The sequence below is a fragment of the Urocampus carinirostris genome, chromosome 6 (genome assembly GCF_059441175.1).
Source record: "Urocampus carinirostris isolate Australia breed hairy pipefish chromosome 6, RoL_Ucar_1.0, whole genome shotgun sequence".
Lineage (NCBI taxonomy): Eukaryota > Metazoa > Chordata > Actinopteri > Syngnathiformes > Syngnathidae > Urocampus > Urocampus carinirostris.
In genome coordinates this window covers 29067753-29087264 of record NC_142354.1, presented here as the reverse complement: position 1 = coordinate 29087264, position 19512 = coordinate 29067753, and the positions used below count along the sequence as shown (strand labels likewise).

General features: G+C 39.2%; 1 protein-coding gene across 1 annotated transcript in view; it reads right to left on the bottom strand.

Moving 5' to 3' along the window:
* Positions 1 to 19512, bottom strand: part of LOC148364518 (low-density lipoprotein receptor-related protein 1-like) — a 231213-nt gene that overhangs the window by 63547 nt on the left and 148154 nt on the right. Inside the window, exons 26-36 of the mRNA XM_088338658.1 lie at positions 18575 to 18739; positions 18241 to 18485; positions 15908 to 16039; positions 10633 to 10860; positions 6022 to 6196; positions 4413 to 4507; positions 3213 to 3362; positions 2992 to 3132; positions 1527 to 1652; positions 1325 to 1456; positions 348 to 482 (exon numbers count right to left, since the gene is read on the bottom strand). Coding sequence (XP_088194784.1) covers positions 348 to 482; positions 1325 to 1456; positions 1527 to 1652; positions 2992 to 3132; positions 3213 to 3362; positions 4413 to 4507; positions 6022 to 6196; positions 10633 to 10860; positions 15908 to 16039; positions 18241 to 18485; positions 18575 to 18739 — 1724 coding nt within the window. The remainder of the gene's footprint in view (positions 1 to 347; positions 483 to 1324; positions 1457 to 1526; positions 1653 to 2991; positions 3133 to 3212; positions 3363 to 4412; positions 4508 to 6021; positions 6197 to 10632; positions 10861 to 15907; positions 16040 to 18240; positions 18486 to 18574; positions 18740 to 19512) is intronic.

Here is a 19512-nt window from a genome sequence, read left to right as displayed (position 1 = left end):
TTTCCAAAAAGTAGGTGCATAGATTCAGAATCCTTTAATGGATTGTTCTTATAGAACCTTGCATTTACCTCACCTGCTATACACTATTGATCATCTTTTCATGTACCCAGCTTATCTCTAATTTGTGTCAGTGTCTGTGTACATATGACGTACTGAAAGAAAATATAACAGCCTTGATTATGTGAAGATTAATATACTTTCTATAGAGTTTCCTGTATGATTCCATGGTCCGGGTAACGAGAGATTTTAGTACTTGGTAGGAGATCTCAAGAATATAAGTTCTTCCAAAAGTATGTGAATAGAATCCTTAGAAGCAACGTTTTTATAGAACTTTCAATGTATCTCACCTGCTATCCAGTCCACCGCAATCCCCTCCACTCTGCCAATGCCATTAGTGACGACATCTTCTCTCCATGTTTGATCTCGTTTGGCCCTGCTGATTGTACTGAGGCCCATGTCCACCCAATAGATCGTGTCATTATCTGAGATAAAGAGACAGCAATCAGGATTGATGTTTATAAACCGTATTTTCCGGGCTATAAGGCGCACTTAAAAAACAATTGGCCAGAAATTCAACGGATGCCTTTTATACCACAGAATACGGTGGATAAGACTGGAAATGCATATAGTAATTATAGGTGTATCCTACTACATGAGGATTTATGTATACAAACGTTTTTGTGCAACGATTGTTGACCAAATTAAAAAAAATGCACACAACGGGATTCAAAACCAGGATGTGACACTTTTTACATTTGAGCTTATCTCATTCTCAGACTATTTTATTTTTACTGACAGTGCCAGAGACACCAATTTGCATAGTGCATTTTGTTCTGCATACTGAATGGTAAAACAGTCTATCCGCTCCTTTTCCAAACAATGTTCAAGAATGGAGATAACAAATAATTACAATAAAATACTGTACAAGCTCCTTATATTTATTGAAGCACAGGCTAAATAGTAGAGGTACTGTTTAGAATGCAGAACAAAATTCACGATACAAATCTGTGTTCCTGGCACTGTGAGTACATATAATGTGATAATGATATAAAATTGAATCCCTTTTCATGTATCACTGGAGGTCTAGTAATAAGTGTTGGCGCTCTCACTGCCGCGACCCGGGTTTGATCCCATTGCATACGATGCTTTGCAATTTTGGTGTAATCGACTGATCATTGCTGTAGTCTCAGATCCATGCGCCCTATAGTCCGGTGCGCCTTATGTACGAAAAATTCATGTAGGAGAACTATTTTTGGTGGATGTGCCATATTGTGCGGAAAATTCAATATCTTGATTGAGAAAATCAGCTTAGTTTTTTAATTACCAGCATGGAAATCAATGCCCACAGCCAGGGAAGTGCCTGACACCGGCACCAGGGCGTCGGACTTGTCCGAAGGGTCCAAAGGAATCCCACGGATGCCCTCATGCACAGAGTATAGGAGGAAAGAACCGACACCTAGGGTAAATACACACTCATTAACAAGTGCTTGATTCCACGAAGAAAAGTGCTTCATAATCTGCCGCACCTTCGCAGGACTGCTGGCCACTGCGTAAGCTGTATCCTGCAGTGCACATGCAGGCCCTAGTGGTTGGGGAAGTGGGGAGGCACAGCTGGGAGCAGTCACCATTGTTATTACTGCAAAGATTGGTGCCTGGAAACAAAAATAAATAGGAGAGCAAACACTTGAAGACAGAGAAAAGAGTTAAACACATGCATATTTACTGAGATACGCAAGCAGGATGACGGGAGGAAAAATAGACCGTATAAGGGTATATTTTTTCCTATTTTGACAACTATTTCAAACAGAACACATGTCTAAGAAATATGTATGTGGAGCCCAGGGTGGAGAATCTTGATAATATTTACACAGACGGGAATCTAATGAGTTTTGATAAAAGCCATATTTAAAAATTTGGTTGTACAAAACCCAATAAGTTCTGTACAAGCAAATCACAGTAACTATGTGTGCTGACAGCTATGCAACTGTGACCTATAAATCAAATACTTTTCTTGCAATTATATGTATTACACATGAATCAAATGATCCATATTTTTATTGTTTTACAAAGTTTTATAGTTTTATGTCAGAGCTCTATGAGTATGGAAGAAGAAAAAAACAACAATAAAACCAACAAACAAACACATGAATAAATAAAAAGGATAATTAGAAATAAACACAAAAAAATAAATATAAACAAAAATAAAAACAATATAGGCATATATATAAAAAATGTACTAAAAAACGTCTAAATTCAAAAAACAGAATGGAAAATGGCCGGCTTGCCCCAAACGTCACCTCGAGCTACAGTGTGGCTAACTTTAGTGTACAGACCCTATCTACGACTATTCGACTTACGTAAGACGGTAGATACGAAAAAACATTTCGGGATGTCGAATAACATCCAGGCATTGCTTTAAGTTAGATTTTGTTTTGTGTGCACCTTTTTCCGAGTACAGGACATTACTGTAGAGCTAGCCCAGCATCTACCCGGAAGAATAGAAATCTGCTTCCTCTTCCTCGTTCATGTGGAAACATTCTATACTGTCTATGTCTATGCAATCTCCAGTGCGCTAACAACTTGGACATTTTTATTGTTTATTATATCGTGCAACCATTCAATATGGTTGGTGTGAAGCGTAAAGAAGAGGCGAGCAGTTTCTTTTGAAACGTAAGTGGAATAAGAAAGCGTGATGCGGTTGAGAAAATGGTTGGAACGCTTTGTTTCGGCCACTTTTTACCACAGAGGAGGTCCTCTTGAAGCGCAAGTAAAATAATAAGTAAAGCCTCAATTTTTTAACTTTATAGAGCATTTTAATTTACTAAATGTTTAATTTTTAGTACAGAACAATACGGGTTACGTAAACAAGCTTTAAACACACTTATATAAACCTCAAACATACAAAATATTGCACTGAAGCAACTTACGAACAAATTCAACTTACTTATAACGTTTGTAAGTTGGGTAGCGTCTGTATATGTTTGCACTTACCTTTCTGTACAGTTTCATTATATATTTTCATATGCATCATCGGAGACGTGCTGTTCCTCAGGACTTTCCAGTTTCCGCCGTCGTGCTTGTCACAAGTTCCTATCTGGTCGGTTCCTTGGTCAGCCCACCACAATTTCTCACCTGTGAGATGAAGCGCAAAATCACTTGCAATGACGTCGCAAAATCCCAATGAAAGACATTCGGTTTTTATTTCAGCTAACCCATTATGGCCAGAGCAGTCGCCTTGGTAAGCTTGCCCTTGACTCCTTCGAGTATTTCCAGGCCGGAACCATCCAGCTTGCAGCGATTGATGGTGCTGTTTCCTGAGCTGATCCAGTAAAGCTGCTCAGCATCAAAGTCAATTGAGAGCCCTGTAAAAACCCAAAAGATGTTATGTTTTATGTAGCCTGTATTTCCCGGGAAGGGATTATATGCTTCAGATTTAAAACAGCGAGTGTTTAAACAGAGAAAAATATGATAAAGCTGATCAGGACTGCGATATTTTGCTAAGATCACAAACAGCTAAAGCTAAACTGTAATGTTTCATATAAAACAAGAAAAAAAAGAACTACAAAAAAAGAAAAAACAAAGTTGAAAGATGATTTTGTGAAGGGATATGTGGCATGACTCCTTTGGATTGGCTGCAAATTGAGAATGTTTTTACACAAATCTGTGTTAATAAGATTTTTGCAATTAATTGCATAAAAAGGCCAATATATTTAAATGACCTTTTGCACAATTACAAAACAATGCTTACATTTCCTGAATTTTTTTTAAATCGTTTTTTTCTTTATTGAGTTTTGATCACGTGTTTATCCTGTAGAGCAAGTGTCTCAAGCTGCATGTCAGATTAATTGGACGGTCCAAATTGTCCCTAGGTGTGAATGAACGAGTGAGTTCTCCGTCTCTGTGTGTGCTCTGCGACTGGCTGGCAACCAGTTCAGGGATTCCCCTGCCCACTGCCCGAGGACGTGTGGGATGGGCTCCAGCACCCCCGCGACCCTACTGAGGACAAGCGGTGCAGATAAGGGATGGATGGATATATACAAGAGAGCAGTAGAACATTTTTTGTCTGAGGTTTAATTGTGGAAAACGTCATCCAGAGCCCGGTTAGGGCGGCCTCCGAGTCAATTGAAATTGAGACCCCTGCAGTAGAGTCATGTCTAATCTTGTCCTAAACAATGTTCACTAAGTTGTTATAAATGAGAATCCAATTCTAATGTAAGTATCCAGATGCTTGCCACATAAACATCTCTGAAAAGATTGTGAATTGAAACAAAAGCTGAGCTTCAAACCGGAATATGCACGATGCAAAAATCAAAAAAATAAAATATGTTGAATACAATATTATACAGCAAATATCCAGGCCACAATATACTGTCTTGATTGGATGGAGTCTAACTCAAAAGCAGCTCACTCACCAACAGGCATTTTCTGGTCAATGAATAGGACGGTTTGGTTGCTGCCATCCGTGTTGGCCATGCTAATGTTGTCCCCATCTGTCCAATAGAGTTTCCTAAGCAAACAGAGAATCAGTTAATTTGACAGCTAAATGGTTCTACAATCCATACCGGAACACATATTCAAGGGTATGATGGAAACTTGATGTGGATATGGCAAGACAAGAGGGCAAATTTGCAGTTAAAAAAAACATAAATAAAGACAAAAACAAAAGAAAACCACACGTGAAATTGGATCCACTGCTTAAAAGGAAAATAAAAAAATAAAAAATAGCATACATTTGGTCTAATCCCCAAAGTAATTTGTTTTCAAAAAAGAAAAACGAAAATAGTACAACCCAGAAAATTGCATTAAATTTATCCATGTAGGTTGGTGCATCTGGAGCCAATGTAGGATGGTTTGATCCAATTATTTTGTATGGTTTCAAAAAACGTTTAAAATCTGTATTTTTGTCAGTAAAGAATGTCAAAATATAATGTTTCCAACATCTTTTTACCTAATTTACTCCAAGCTAAAAGGACAGTTTGTAGCATTTGACCACTAGATGTCACTGTATTGAAAAAAAAAAAGACAAAAAAAACAACAACAAAAAAAACAGTGCTACAATCTAAAAAGATTAAAACTATGGAACCTCTAAGTGATCAAAGAAATCAAGAAAAAGTAAGGGGAAAAAAGTTTTCTTTGGTTTTTCGGGGTTACCAGTAGAAAAATGGAGGACAATCATGTCAGCTCCTCTAGGTAAGCCTCATCTTATATCAAATAAATACAAATTTTGCCACCTGAGAGTATATAAAATAAAAATGCATATTTATATGATAGTTCATGTCTTTTTGCTTATTATTCAAGTAAACCTTTTTTAATGACGTTTTCATACACACTGCCGCTTTATGAAAAACAGCGTATTGCCGTCACTGCCGCTACATGTGTTAAAATCTCAAATATTTCCAATCCAAATAACAACAGGATGCCGAAACCTTTGCCCCACCCCCCAACACTCATCGCTTCTACACTCCCCCTGATGCATTCATTGTGTGAGTGTCAGAAAAAGGACAAATACATCCAAGAGCATCTGGTCTTCATTTCCCCCCCTCGCTCCAAAAATGCTCACGTCGGAAACATTCCTCCATTTGAGCGTGCTTTTAAACATGGCACAAGACCCTGAGAGGCAGGAAAGAGTTTATAAAAGCCACAAGGCCACAGCACTTGCTACAGGATCTCGACTTTGTACGCCAACCCCAAAATAGAAACCCAAAAATTCCTCCAGGGGTTGGACAAAACCAGATTGGATGTAAATACAGATGTCGACTCTCCGCTAAGCCGGTTTGCTGTGGGGGGTTACGTTTCGAGACACTGAGGAAAACCGACATTTGCTAAGCACGAAAGGAAGCCAAGGACGGAGCGCAAACAAGCAACGAGAAATAGGAACGGACAGACTGTAAATAATTCAGCGGCCGGTGGAGTGTAAACGTCTTCCGGGATAGAGTAAAAGCCCACGTGGCGGGGTCAAAGGTGACCACGTCCAGAGATGTGTTTCGACAGGTTGGGCTTTGACAAGGATGTGACACTCACCCTAAAATGGGGTGCAGCACCAGGCAGTGGGGCTTGTCCAGACCCTGGATCACGGCGTTTTTAAAGGAACCGTCTAGTCTGGCCACGTTGATCTGTTTCTTGTTGGCGTCGTAACTGGTCCAGAAGAGATTTCTCGACACCCAGTCCACCGCTAGGCCGTGAGCGTTGGGCAGATCTGAAATTGGACACATTTACAACATTTGTTTTTTCTAGCTACACAATCGAGTTGTATCTCTACATAAGGGGTCACCAAAATTTTGAATAAGAGAGGTACTATTGTTGTTGCTGATTAACATGAATGGCTATCAGTTTGATATGCATTCCTAAAACAACAACAAATGTAATTACTATGCTATTACTATGTAATTATAATGATAATACTAGGTTGTAATTATTAGAAGTAGAGCACAAATTAGAGGTCGACCAATTATCTGGCGTGCCTACTATCACCTCTGATGTTCAGGACGGATATCGATATCTGCATTCTTATTTGTTTAACGGGCCGATTATTTAGGCTCAGATGCAGCTGAGCCTCTCTCTCCTGCCTTCTGTCTGTCAGTACCCACACCGTGCCTTCGGATTGTATTAGCAACCAGGGGCAGAGCCAATGAAGCACAAGCTTTACGGACTCTGCAGTCTAGTGAGAGTACAGGCGTGCAGAGGGTAAACGAAAAAAGGTGCTAAAAATTCCAGTGATCTGCATCTCACGTCTATTACAAACTTTACAATGTTCAGGAGAAGAAGGTTAGAGCGGAGTGAAAAGCGGCAGCACTACTAACTAAGTTCCGACAATCCTGTGAATCAATACCGCTGATAATATTGAAATTTTTAAAAGTTTGTGGTAAAAAAGCATGTGCGTGATCAAAGACAGAGTAAAACGAGTAGTTAACTTGTTTTAGGGTAGCGCATTCAGGTGGAGACTAATATATTAGCTCTGGTCATGATTAGTTTGTCACTCAGGGGTATTTGTTTATGATTGAAAGAGAGCATAAAAAGCATGGTAAAGTGGAAGGCTGGGTGATTAGCTGTTACCATAACATCGAACATCATCAAACTGACCCAGGAATGCCCACACTGCAATTTTCAAGATCTGTTGGTATTTTCATTGCTTTTTGCAATACAGTTTTACGAGGATGCCTTACATTTATTTTAAGTTATGTTGGTTAGATTGACAGCTTTATTTACTTATTGTGAAAAAAACATCTGGGAGATATTCGATTTTTTTGTACCTTTATACGAGTTGCTGCCAAGACTAATTTTATTTCCTGCACTGGTTTAAGTGAAAGATTGGCCATGTTAGTTGTGTTGAAATTCAAATGTATTTACTGAAAAAGGTTTCAAAGAGCTATTAAAGTTTAATTTGAATTGATAACAAATATTATTTGTTTCTTTTTGTATAATAACAAATGTTTAAAACTATTTCATTAAATATTGTCAAGCTTTTACAGCAAATGAATATCGGCTCCTAATATTGGTTATCGGCCTACTCCAAATACTAAAAATCAGTAACGATATCAGCCTTGAAGACCCATATCTTTAAAACAAGAGGTCAGGAACATATGGCTCGGGAGCCAATTACGGCTCTTTTAATGAGTGCATTTAAGACAGAATTACCTTTTTAACACATATAGGCCAGGAGTGCAACACTGTTTTCTACCACTAGCGGCAGAAGCGCCGTAGCGCTTTTCTTCAACTAAGACTAAAGGAAAGAAGAAATGCCTTCACAAATTTGTCCGTGTCTCTTAGCCAATGAGATGCATCATAAATACACATGCAAGTGTGACATTCCCCTTCTAAGACTATTTTCTTAAGCGTACAGTTTTACGCAGGGTACAGAAAAATGAGAAATGATCAACGATGCATTTAAGGACAAGTATTTGTAGATTTCAAAGATGTAGAAAATATCTGTAAAACATCTGTAAAACGAAAGGAAAGACCGAATAATGACTGATCGATTCCTAAGGGTTAGAACCGTGACGGCGTCGCAAAGCAGAATCCTTCGTATCCTTGTCATTTGCAGTATATTGTGATATTTTTATCAAATAACTCTGCTAGCACCTTGTTTTGAAACTATTATACAAAACATTATGAATATTACTAGAACAGCAATTTTCCATTTTCGCAACATTACTAAAAATCGCCCTATGCTGTCCCAGTCTCATGCGGGGTTTATAATTCATGCGTTTGTTACCTCCCGTCTCGATTACTGTAATGCACTACTCTCCGGTCTCCCGAAGTCCAGCATCAAGAGCCTGGAGCTGGTACAAAATGCTGCAGCGAGGCTTTTAACTAAAACAAGAAAGTTTGATCACATTACCCCGATTTTAGCCAACATGTATTGGCTCCCTGTTAGCTTAAGATGTAATTTTAAGGTTCTATTGGTATTACGGAAAATCATGCATGGACTTGCTCCCTCATATCTTTCAGATTTAATTTTCCCCTATGTTCTGGCCTGGAGCATTCAGTCTGAAAATGCTGGTCTACTAGTGATCCCAAGAGCAAAGAAGAAATCCACAGGTTTGAGGGTGTTCTCCGGTGTTGTGGGATGCTCTGCCCCATGAGATTCGATCTGCAACCTTAGTGGAATCGTTTAAATCTAGGCTTAAAACACACTTCTATTATATAGCTTATGAATGACCTATATTTCCTGTTGATTATATCTGTGTATTCTTTTTTTATTGCAACATCCATTCCTGGTCATCCTGGGAGGGGGATTACCTCATGTGCAACCCTTTCTCAAGGTTTCTTCATTTTCCTCTTGTTGAGGTTTTTGAGTTTTTCCTTGCCCTCATGTAGGTTTTAGATCACGGGATTGTGCAATAACAGTCTAGTTTGCAATAATCTGTGGTCTGAGCAGCACTTTGAGACTCCTTGTGATTAAGGGCTATGCAAATAAACATGAATTGAATTTAAAAAAATGACGGTAGAAAGGAACCTCAATGTGATCCTAAGTTACTGCTGGATGGAGACACATTTTTAGTGGGGCATTTATGTATATGGGACACAGGCTCTGGTGTTATTATTTTATAAATATTATGGAAATATCAAACGACACACAGTGAAATAAAATACACTGAATAATTGGACTGTCTGGAGATGAGGTTTGGCGACTATGTTTCAATTTTGTCTCCAAATGAATGATTTTGGCTCTCACTAAGAAAAAAAAGTAAATAATCGAAATAATTTGCTTTAATGGCTCATTTAATCAAAAAAAAGTTGCTGACCCCTGCACTAAAACATTTGCCTTGTATAGGGGTGTTAAGTCACTTACATATAATTATTTTAAAATAAAATAAGTTATTTTAAAATAATACTTTAGAAGAAATAATCATGTATTTAAAGACATTTATCATGTCGATGATTTCTCCTATCAGTTAGAATTCAAATTCCCAAGAAAATCGCAATGACCCATTACTAGCGAGCAATTTTCGGAACCAGTCCGCAGGCTACTCAGGAAGCTACCGAAGGTACAGTGTTGATGACCTCTCCTTTAGGTACTTATTTAGTAGGCAGTACTTTTTTGTATTGTTATCTGCTATTGCAATCCATAAGAGACAGTCAAGAGAAAATAAAGTAAACAGTCATTTCTTTTTTTTTACTTTTTTCTCTCGGTTTAATAAATAAAGTACAATAAACAGGAATTCATTCTTAGCACACTAGCCTCAAATGACACTGTCAGTGAAAACTAAAGTGGCTAAGTCTACGCCTGGGAAATAGCTGAGTAGTTATTTAGTCCTACTAAATTCCTTTCTAAATAATAAATGGTGTGGGCCAATGACTCCCCTTTCACAAATGAGGACATTAAATTAACTTAACTCATTCGCAGCAAGCTCCACTGCAAGGAAGGAAAGAGGCAAGGAGAGAAAGAGAAAAGGAGGGAAAGAGGGAAGAATGAATTTGCTGAGGAAGGAAGGAAGGAAGAAAGGAAGAAAGGAAGAAAGGAAGGAAGAGAGGAAGAAAGGAAGGGAACGGAGGGAGGGCGGTTCGGAGTGAAGGAAGGAAGTAAAGTAAGAAAGAAAAGGGAAAGAAAGAAATAAGGGAGAAAGGTGTAAGAAAGAAAGAAATAAGAAAATAGAAAGAAGAAAAAAGAAAGAAGAAAGAAAGAAAGAAGGAAAGAAAAAAGAAACGAATTGAAAAGGATGAGAAAAAGGGGAAAGGAATTAAAAAAGAAAGAGAAAAGAAAAAAAGAAAAAAAAAGAAAAAAGAAAAAAAGAAAAGAAAGACAATCTTTCATTTCATCCAGTACATGAAAAGAAGAAATCTGGTGTGAATCATGTATTTTGAAGAGCGACAAATTTAGCTGTGATTACATGCAATTTTAAGTCTTGTAAGTGAATTTATCAAGACATGCTTTTAGATCCTGTCCACTTAGGTGGGACCCATAGGGGGCGATGGCGCTACAAAGGACAACACAGTAAAAACTCATTTCAGCTGCCATTAATCAGGAGGGAAAAAGAAATGCAATGGCTAAGTGTCAGCGTCATTTTTAAGCATACGTGTTGAGAAACATGGCAACAATTTCAAACATTTAAGGGCACTTCACCAACAATTCAAGAACTTGGATCCTTGAAAACACAACATTGCAATTCAAGCATTTTCAATGTGTCATACCTGCAGAGATGACAGTTTCGACTCCGGTGCCGTTGATGAAAGCTCTCTTGATGGTCTGCGTCCGGACGTCGGACCAATAGATGCGATGCTCGAGAGCGTCGTAGTCCAGAACCGTCACGTTATCGATGTCAGGGACGGTGAATGAGATGATGTAGTTGTAGTACGGGTTGTCTATGTCTACGCCTCTGATTTCTATTTGACGAGCATACAGGAGGAACTGCCGAGACTCTAGGGGGGGAGAAGATAAGTTATTTTATTCCATTGTATGACCAGAATACTTAATATGAAATACGAACTATAAGCAAATACTTTTACCCAAAGTTTGGAACCATGCAGCTTGTACAATGATGCAGCTAATTTATAAAATTAGCCCCAACAACATACAGTGGAACTTCGGTTTTCAAACGCCTCACAGTTCGAACAAATCAGAGTCCGACCAAAAATTTCAAGAAACTCTTGCTTCGCTGTTCGGTCAAAAAATCGGAGATCGAACGCCGGTAATGCGTGAGTGCGTACGCTAGGGTGCGATGCTGAGCGGCATACGGGTGTAGATCGCTTTTTTCGTGACCAACTGTTATCGCGTGCGGACGTGCTTCGTTTTGCTTTCGCTTTAAATATAGGTGTACGAAGTGCTTTAGCCCCTAATTATGTCTCCGAAGAAAGTCAGTGCAAGCAGCAAAGTTGCTACAGTTGAAAAAAGAAAAGTAGTGCGTACAACTATTGCATTTAAGAGAGAAATAATAGCAAAATATGAAGGAGGTGTGCGAGTATCTGATCTTGCTAGGGAATACAGCATGGCTATATCTATGATCAGTACGATACTAAAGAATAAGGAGGCTGTGAAATCTAGTGATGTGGCTAAAGGAGTGAGTGCTATAAGCAAGCAACGGCCGCAAGTTTTGGAAGAGGTTGAAAAACTTTTGATGATTTTCCTCTCCCCACCGTCCACCTGCGCCTTCTGCTGACCACCACAAAGGTAAGAAATCCTATTCATAATTCTTTTCTTTATTCTTTTTTATTTTTATTTTTACACGTTCATGTTAGCTTAATCTTTCGTAGTGAAGATTACGATAACGCAAACGTACGATTAGCCTGGGTTAGCTTTATGTTTACGTTAAACATTCAAGGTAAACATTCAGGGTGTTGGAACGGAGCCCAACATTCAGGGTGTTGGAACGGAGCCCCCTTTCCAATGAACCGCTCACCACTTGTTGTGGAGACCCGGGTGCTAAATGACTTGTAAACGACCTGATTTTTTTATTTTGACACGTTCATGTTAGCGTAATCTTTCGTACGGAAGATTACGATAACGCGAACGTACGATTAGCCTGGGTTAGCTTCATGTTTACATTAAACATTCAAGGTGAAAATTCAGGGTGTTGGACGGATTAAAACGATTTACATTATTTTTAATGGGAAAAATGATTTCGGTGATCGAACAAATCGGTTTTCGAACAGGGTTCCGGAACGGATTATGGTCGAGAACCGAGGTTCCACTGTACATGATTTATAATGTTTAAAACTACTGGTAATATTCTAAAGTTAGCATGCATCTGCTAAAGCACACACAAATAAGGAAAATTATTTGGGGACATTAAAGCATGTCACGGACAATTTTCCCAGCTCACACAGGTCATGAAGACATTTAGAAGGTATGCTACAAATGCAGGGTTTGTACTCTTTTATCATGGCCAATTCCCAGGTTTTGTACATCTTGATGGACAAATTCAAGCACTATCAAGCACTTTCAAGACCGATTTTTAAACGTTACCAGCAATGTTCCCGCTAATCTTTCACGGGCCTGAGCGTTCACACAAAGTCGGTGAGCAACGCTTGAAACAACAGTTGAGCAACAGCAACCCCAAAGTGTGGCAACTAAATCATTATCAAACATGTCCAAAACTTGACATCACGTTACATTTTGCTGAGTTTACGGCAATGCAAAATTATTTTTCACTTTTGAATGAATTGACTAATGTACAATTGCAAAGGTTGTATGGCCTACAAACATCATTTGTTTTTACAATTCTTTCACAAGATTTTCATTTTTTTTCCCTGGTGTCTGTGGTCGCATAATACTAACATTTTTGAGTGGCTTATTAAGTTGGTTGCACGATACAGAACTGTATTTAATCACATTTTTTAGTGGAAGAAGATTGACTTGTTATAATTGGAAATTATTTCAATGCAACACAAACATTTTCTTCTTTTTACATTTTTTTCTACTTTTTTATTAATTCCTTTAAAAAAAACTCATTGTGTTTTTTTACTGTTACTTTTTTCTTGCTTTTTGGTCTCTCTATATTTCCTTTTCCCTTTATTTATTAATTTTTTTTTCTGGCTTTTTTCTGAATTTTCCTGCTCTTCTCCTCTTTTTCTCCTTTTGTTTATTTTTTTTCTCAAGTTTTCACTACTTTTTCATTTTGGTATTTTTTTTTCTTTTTTGCTCTATTCCCCCCCCTTCCTTTAAGTCATTTTTTGGGTATAATTTTACATAATATTTGGTCGTGTTGGGATTAAAGAAGCAAAAACAACCTGAAGAGCCGTTTGGGACCCAAAAGAGCCGGTTCTTTTTAATGAGCCGAGCCGATGAAGCCGGTTATCGAAAAACTTTACTGACTACTTAACTTCATTCTACTTCGACATTAACTTCAAAGTACTGCATTTATAACACAGCGTCAGAGGAACCCGTGTATTTTTACCTTCATGCACCGTAACTTTGACTTAATTCGCTTCCTAATTAGCAATTTCGAGCCCTGATTTTTGTGAGCTAGACAGATTTTCTTGTGCGTGGAAAAGCTCTGGGCAGTGCGCAAGTGAGGGAATATTGGTTACCAGTACCTTTACAGAAAAAAAATCCAGCGCTAATCAAAATATGTTTCTGCCCGTTGGCATTGATGACTAAAATGAAGTCGCTATCTTGCTGCTAGCACATATTTTGTCCTATTTTGAGATGCTCCTATCTACAATCTTTTTGTGTCAATGGGCTGCTATAAACTGACATGAATTCTGCTAATCAGCTTCAACAATGAATGGCTACGTCGCACTAGTTTACAAACATGGAAAGGGCTCTATAGGTGTTGGGTAACAACGGAGTTCAATACGGGAGAAAAAGAAAATTGTATGTCTAAAAAGCAAAAGAAATAGCAAGATTTGAAGAAATTATAGTGAGTGCATTCAATATTTTAATCTTTCAGTTTTATTAAATAATTTGGTGCATAATGCTTTATTATTTTTGATAATATATCATTAAAAACATCCGAGGAGCCAAAACAACTGGCTCTTTTCAGTGAGCCGAGCCAAAAGGGCCAATTTCTAAATAGAGCTTGGTGTGACCAGTAGGGGGCGGTGACACTTCACATGATAACACCACAATGACAAGCCACCAGAGCAGGTGTGTCGGCGTCAATTCAACGCATTTGTTTTATTTGTCCTCATTTTTTGTGTGATTCAAACAGCCAGACTACTAAGAAACATGGCTATGGCAACAATTTCGAGCATTTCCAATCCATTTCTCCTGACCTTGCTAACACAACATTGCAATTAAAAGATTTTCAATGATTTCAAATACCCATACAAATCGTGAAATTCAAGCACTTTTTAAGGACTTTTAACCTTTAACACATATGAATTATAGTCTTCCTGCAGTCCAAATTATTAAAATTAGATGATTTAGTAAACATTTTCACTGAACAACTGCTATTTAAGGTCAACAAAAACATAGTGCCAGTTAACATCCGTAAATGATTCATTCGGAAAGAGGGAAATTATAACTGTAGTGAATTCATAATCCCAAAGGTAAGAACCACCAGGAAAAGTATGTGCAGGGATCAGAATGGAGATTTTCATTTTCAGCTGAAATAGCCAGCGTCCAGGAATAAACCAGGGCGGAGCCACCCCCCCCCCCCCCCCCAAACCTGGGTTTTAGGCAATGTACTTGTCCAAAACCATGCTTATATTTATCATTTAAGTAACATTTTTAGAAGATTAAAATAATTTGCCCACATAACTGATTTTTTTGTAAATACTGCATGATAAGTTCAAATGCAGTTCAGTCCCTGCAGCTTGTGCGACAATGCGGCCAATTTTTCTAACGGCCGCCAGGGTGCGCCAGAGCAATAAAGGAAAGAGTGAGACAGTCGGATTTTGAATTTGTTTGCTACGCAAGAGAAAAAGTGAAAAAGTCGGAATGCCTTTGGGGTTCAAAAACAGCGGAAAATTCTGATCCCTGTATATGTGTGTCTGTGTGTGGAGTCAAGCTTTGGAACGGATTGCAAGACGAGATCAAACAGTGTCTAACTATTCACTTATTCAAGTTTAGATACAAAGGAACATTCCTGGCGGAATACAGAGTGGTGCGGGAGATTGGGAATAGTGCGTTGAGTTAACTTTGTGTTATTGTTGCTATTCTTATATCAAAACTGTTATTATTAATAGTATTACAATTGTTGTTGTATATTTGGTGTGTTTAATAGGGAAGATGAAGGGGTAGGTAATATAAGCATTTTGCTTCTTACTACCCCTTTTCGAACATATTATGTAACGATATTTTGTTGTTAAATTATTGTTTTTGTTCAGTTTTTATTTTGATGTTCGAATAAAGGTTTCATTCATTCATTCATTCATAGTCTGATTTGACTTATGTATGTACAGATTTTTCATCTTTTTCGCTAAAAATGTCAGGAAGAGGTGCGGCTTATAAACAGGTGCGCCTTATAGTCCGTTTTACGGGACCTAAACAACGGCAAGCTCGTTTCAAACATATTCCTGCGGACTTCGCAAGAAACCATGAACGAATATGATGATGACCTATCCGTTACAATCACAGACTTTCTCACCGGTGCTATTACCATTTAACCGGGGCGGTAGCCGGCAAGTGATAGACAGGAAAAGAAGACGTGTGAAAGAGAGAAGGAGGGGAATAATAACAGTGTCAAGCCGGATCAGCCCAGCCAGGCGAGGTGCGGGGGGCTGCAACGGTGGGTGCCTATGAACAGACACGAGCGGGCCTCTCCATTCCATTACCCCCGAAGAGAATAGCGAACCATGCCTTGAATACTAATGCCCACGCGCCGACTTCACACACTCACTCGGATGGACGCTACAGCAGTCATAATAACAGCACTTCAAAGCTGGGGGGGTTTGTAGAATTGCCATTCTCCCTCTATCTCCGCCACACACTCATATATACATAAACAAAAATAAACTATTCAGCAAGCACAGGGATTACATTCTAAGCTTAGCGGGAAAATTGCTTTTGTGTGTTGGCGCTCACCGTAGCAAGTACGCTTGTCGGGCCCGAGCTTCATGAGGTGCGGGCAGCCACACGAAAACGTCTGATTGTAATTGATGAGGCAGAGATGAGTGCAGGGTTTCTTGCCATTTTTAGCCGCGCATGGGTTCGGCGCTGTAGAAAACAAAACAAAATTCAAACATTTTGAAGAATGTGATAAGATAAATACTATCTAAACCAACACAACGCCTGATATTGTAGCACATCAAGATCAAAGATGAGAGTGGCACCGCCGCCAGCGGCAGCCTTTCCAGCAGGTCCGTGTTATTTCGCACTTTTTGTGATTTATTGTTTTTATCGTTATGGGTTTTAACGCACAAAAATGCGTTTGTTCAAGGAATCAACTCCTTGCCCTGAAGAATTCTCGTGCCGGCGTGATGAGGGGGCCCTATCGTGGATACAGAGCCGGAGCTAGCTAAGCGGCTAGCGGCGTTATAAGTCTTCGGTACCCTCCGTAATCATGGCAATTGTGAACTCTCTACCAAATAAGACCGACGAACTGGCTGTGCTGGTGAAAAACATCAAACCGCACAGGGAGTGCAGTTTGCTGTGTTTTACGGAAACGTGGCTCACGTCTAGCATCCCGGACGCTAACGTGGCGCTACCCGGAGGTACCCGGATTCAGTGCTGTTAGGACAGGCAGAGACACAAAAGCCTGCGGGAAGCAAAGAGGAGGTGGATTCGCTAACACGAGGTGGTGTATCCCTGGGCACAAAGATTTCCATCTTCTGCAGGGACGTCAAACTTTTGGACTAGCGTGGACGTCATCCACTCCGCTGTAGCTAAACTACAACAAAGCACCCTGAGGGCATCCTGTTAATATGTTAATAAACAACAAAGGAGGGGCAGCACGGCGGCGCAGTGGTTAGCGCTTGTGCGGCACAGTTCATGTCATGGGAACCTGTCGTGGGTTCAAATCCAGCTCCAGACTTCCTGTGCGGAGTTTGTATGTTCTCCCCGTGCTTGCGTGGGTTTCCTCCGGGCACTCCGGTTTCCTCCCACATTCCAAAAACATGCATGTCAGGTGAATTGGCCGGTCCAAATTGTCCCTAGGTGTGAATGAGCGAATGAGTTGTCTGTCCCTGTGTGCCCTGCGATTGGCTGGCAACCAGTTCAGGATGTCCCATGCCCACTGCCCGGAGATGGCTGGAATGGGCTCCAGCCCCCCCGCGACCCTAATGAGGATAAGCGGTACGGCTAATGAGATGAGATGAGACAACAAAGGAGACTGCTGGAAGTGTGAATTTCCCTACGGGGATGAATAAAGTATCAATCTATCTATATCAAATAGCAATTATAATATATAAGGCAAAAAAACAGGTTATTGCCAGAAAATATTCCGAATATATTTAGGAATCGGGAGGGAGGCTATCAGTTTAGGGGGGGGAGACATAACTGCAAAATATTAAATGCAAAAACAACATTGAAAAGATTTTGTGTATATATAACTGGTGTAAAACTATAGAACAACCCAAATGAGGACCTGAAGCAAAGTCAAAATATCCATCAGTTCAAGAAAAGGTACAAATATATGTTGCTTAGAGATATATAGTATATGTGTAAGTATGTATATAGGATTATATGAGTGTAAATGCATGTATGTATGTCGGTGTATGTATGTATATGTATGTATGTATATAAGTGTATGTACATGTATATATTTGTTTTGTTTCTGAATATGTATTATGTTTTCTCTTCTTTTGTTTTCTGGCTCATGTAGCTTCCTTATTTGTTTTTCTTTCTTTTAAGAAATCTTTTGTCAAAAATTTGAATCAATGACGACATCAACAATAATGCTATGTAAAGACCACTGTTTTTTTGTCTGTGTATAACACACACTAGTGTATGAGTGTGTTTTTCCCTTATTTTACTAAAAAAAAAAAAAACATACCTTCAAATTATTCCTCTTTGAGCAATTTATTTTCACATATAAGGTACACCAGACTATAAGAACCACGGAACTATAACATAGTAAGAGCCAGGGTTGCATTAATGGAAAAAAAAGGAAAAAAAGTATTTCTTTGAACATAGATGATATGAAATTTAGTTTCACAACTAAATTAACTTGATCTGCTCAGGTAATGGTTACCGAATGTAGAAGTATTTTTTTTTATCATTATTCATTTATGATTTTATTTACCTTATTTCCCATCTATAAGGCAGACGGGATTATGAGGCACATTTTTGGAACTTTGGCAAATTTTTTTTTTTTAGGTGCACCTTACAGTCCAAAAAGTATGGTAAATTAGGATAAATATTACTGAAAATGAGAAAAATGAGCAAAAATGGGCAAGAGTTTCTTCAATAATTCTCACCCTCGGGCTGCCTGGAAGGATGGTAGACTTGAAGGTCGAACGGCTGTGTGTTAGTTCTCTGGACCACCGTGACGTTGCTGCCAGTCCACTTGTTGGCCTTGGCCAACGTGTTCGTCCTCCAGTCCGTCCAGTAAACCTCGCCCCCGTACATGGTGACAGCGAAGGGATGGGAGAGATACTCGTGGCCTCTCAGGACTTCGATCAGCCCGGAACCGTCGTATTTGGCGGAATAAATGGCATCCGACCTACAGTGGAGAAAACCGTTTCATTGGATTTTCCGCCTTATCCGAGGGATAATGGCGCATTTGCGGCCAGGAAGCATGTCGTGCCTGACCTGGCATCAATCCAAAGGATGCGCCGTTCCAAATAATCGACAGTGAGCCCGTTTGGCCAGCCTCCGTTGCCAGTTTCTTTGTGGATCGTCTTTCTGCCTTGGCCACTCATGGATGCGGCTTCTATCCTCGGTAAACTGGCATCCCAGTCGGTCCAGAAGAGGATTCTGAGAAGAGATTTTGTTGGGGAATGGGTTGTTGTTTGGTAAACATTCAAAATAAGAACAGAAGAAGTCAATGGATTTTGAACTTGCAAGAACAGGCAGGGAGCCCAAAGCTCAGATAGAAACTCTCTTCTAAAAGCGATACCCTGAACCCGTTCTTTGTATTGAATATCCTTGGTTATAAAAGCAGATCTGCTTTAAAGGGTGTGGTATCCAAAGAACAGCAAGATGACTATCCGATAGTGACTATGATGAAAATTGTGGATAAAGGCCAAAACAACAGACAACAGTCAATATTGAAAAAAACAGAATAAACTTATAATTTCTTCATTTTCTAGAGTGCAGCATTCCAACATTTACAACACATTGCATAAATTTTTCACTATATTGTGTTTGAATAAATCTTGTGTGTGATTAAAATCGAATACATTTCCCCGATTTTTATTTAAAAAAAAAAAAAAAACAATCAGCCACGGTATGAAAAACCTTCAGGAATGCCTGTAAGATTGAATACACATCTACGGCAAACCATGCCTTAACAACACCTAATCGTATACTGTCTTGGCCGCCAACCCATGCAGGCTGCGTGACTCACTCAAGTTCGTATGTGTGACCAAGCAATCTGAACTGGTTATTCGATAATGAGTGCAAGGGGGCTTGAATTCCAGAAAGAGCCAAGAAAGAACAAGTCGCAGCAACCTAGTGGGTCAGCTCAAGTCTTCTATCTAATATATAAGAGGCATACTCTAACAATTTCCCGGTTTGAGTGGCCTTAA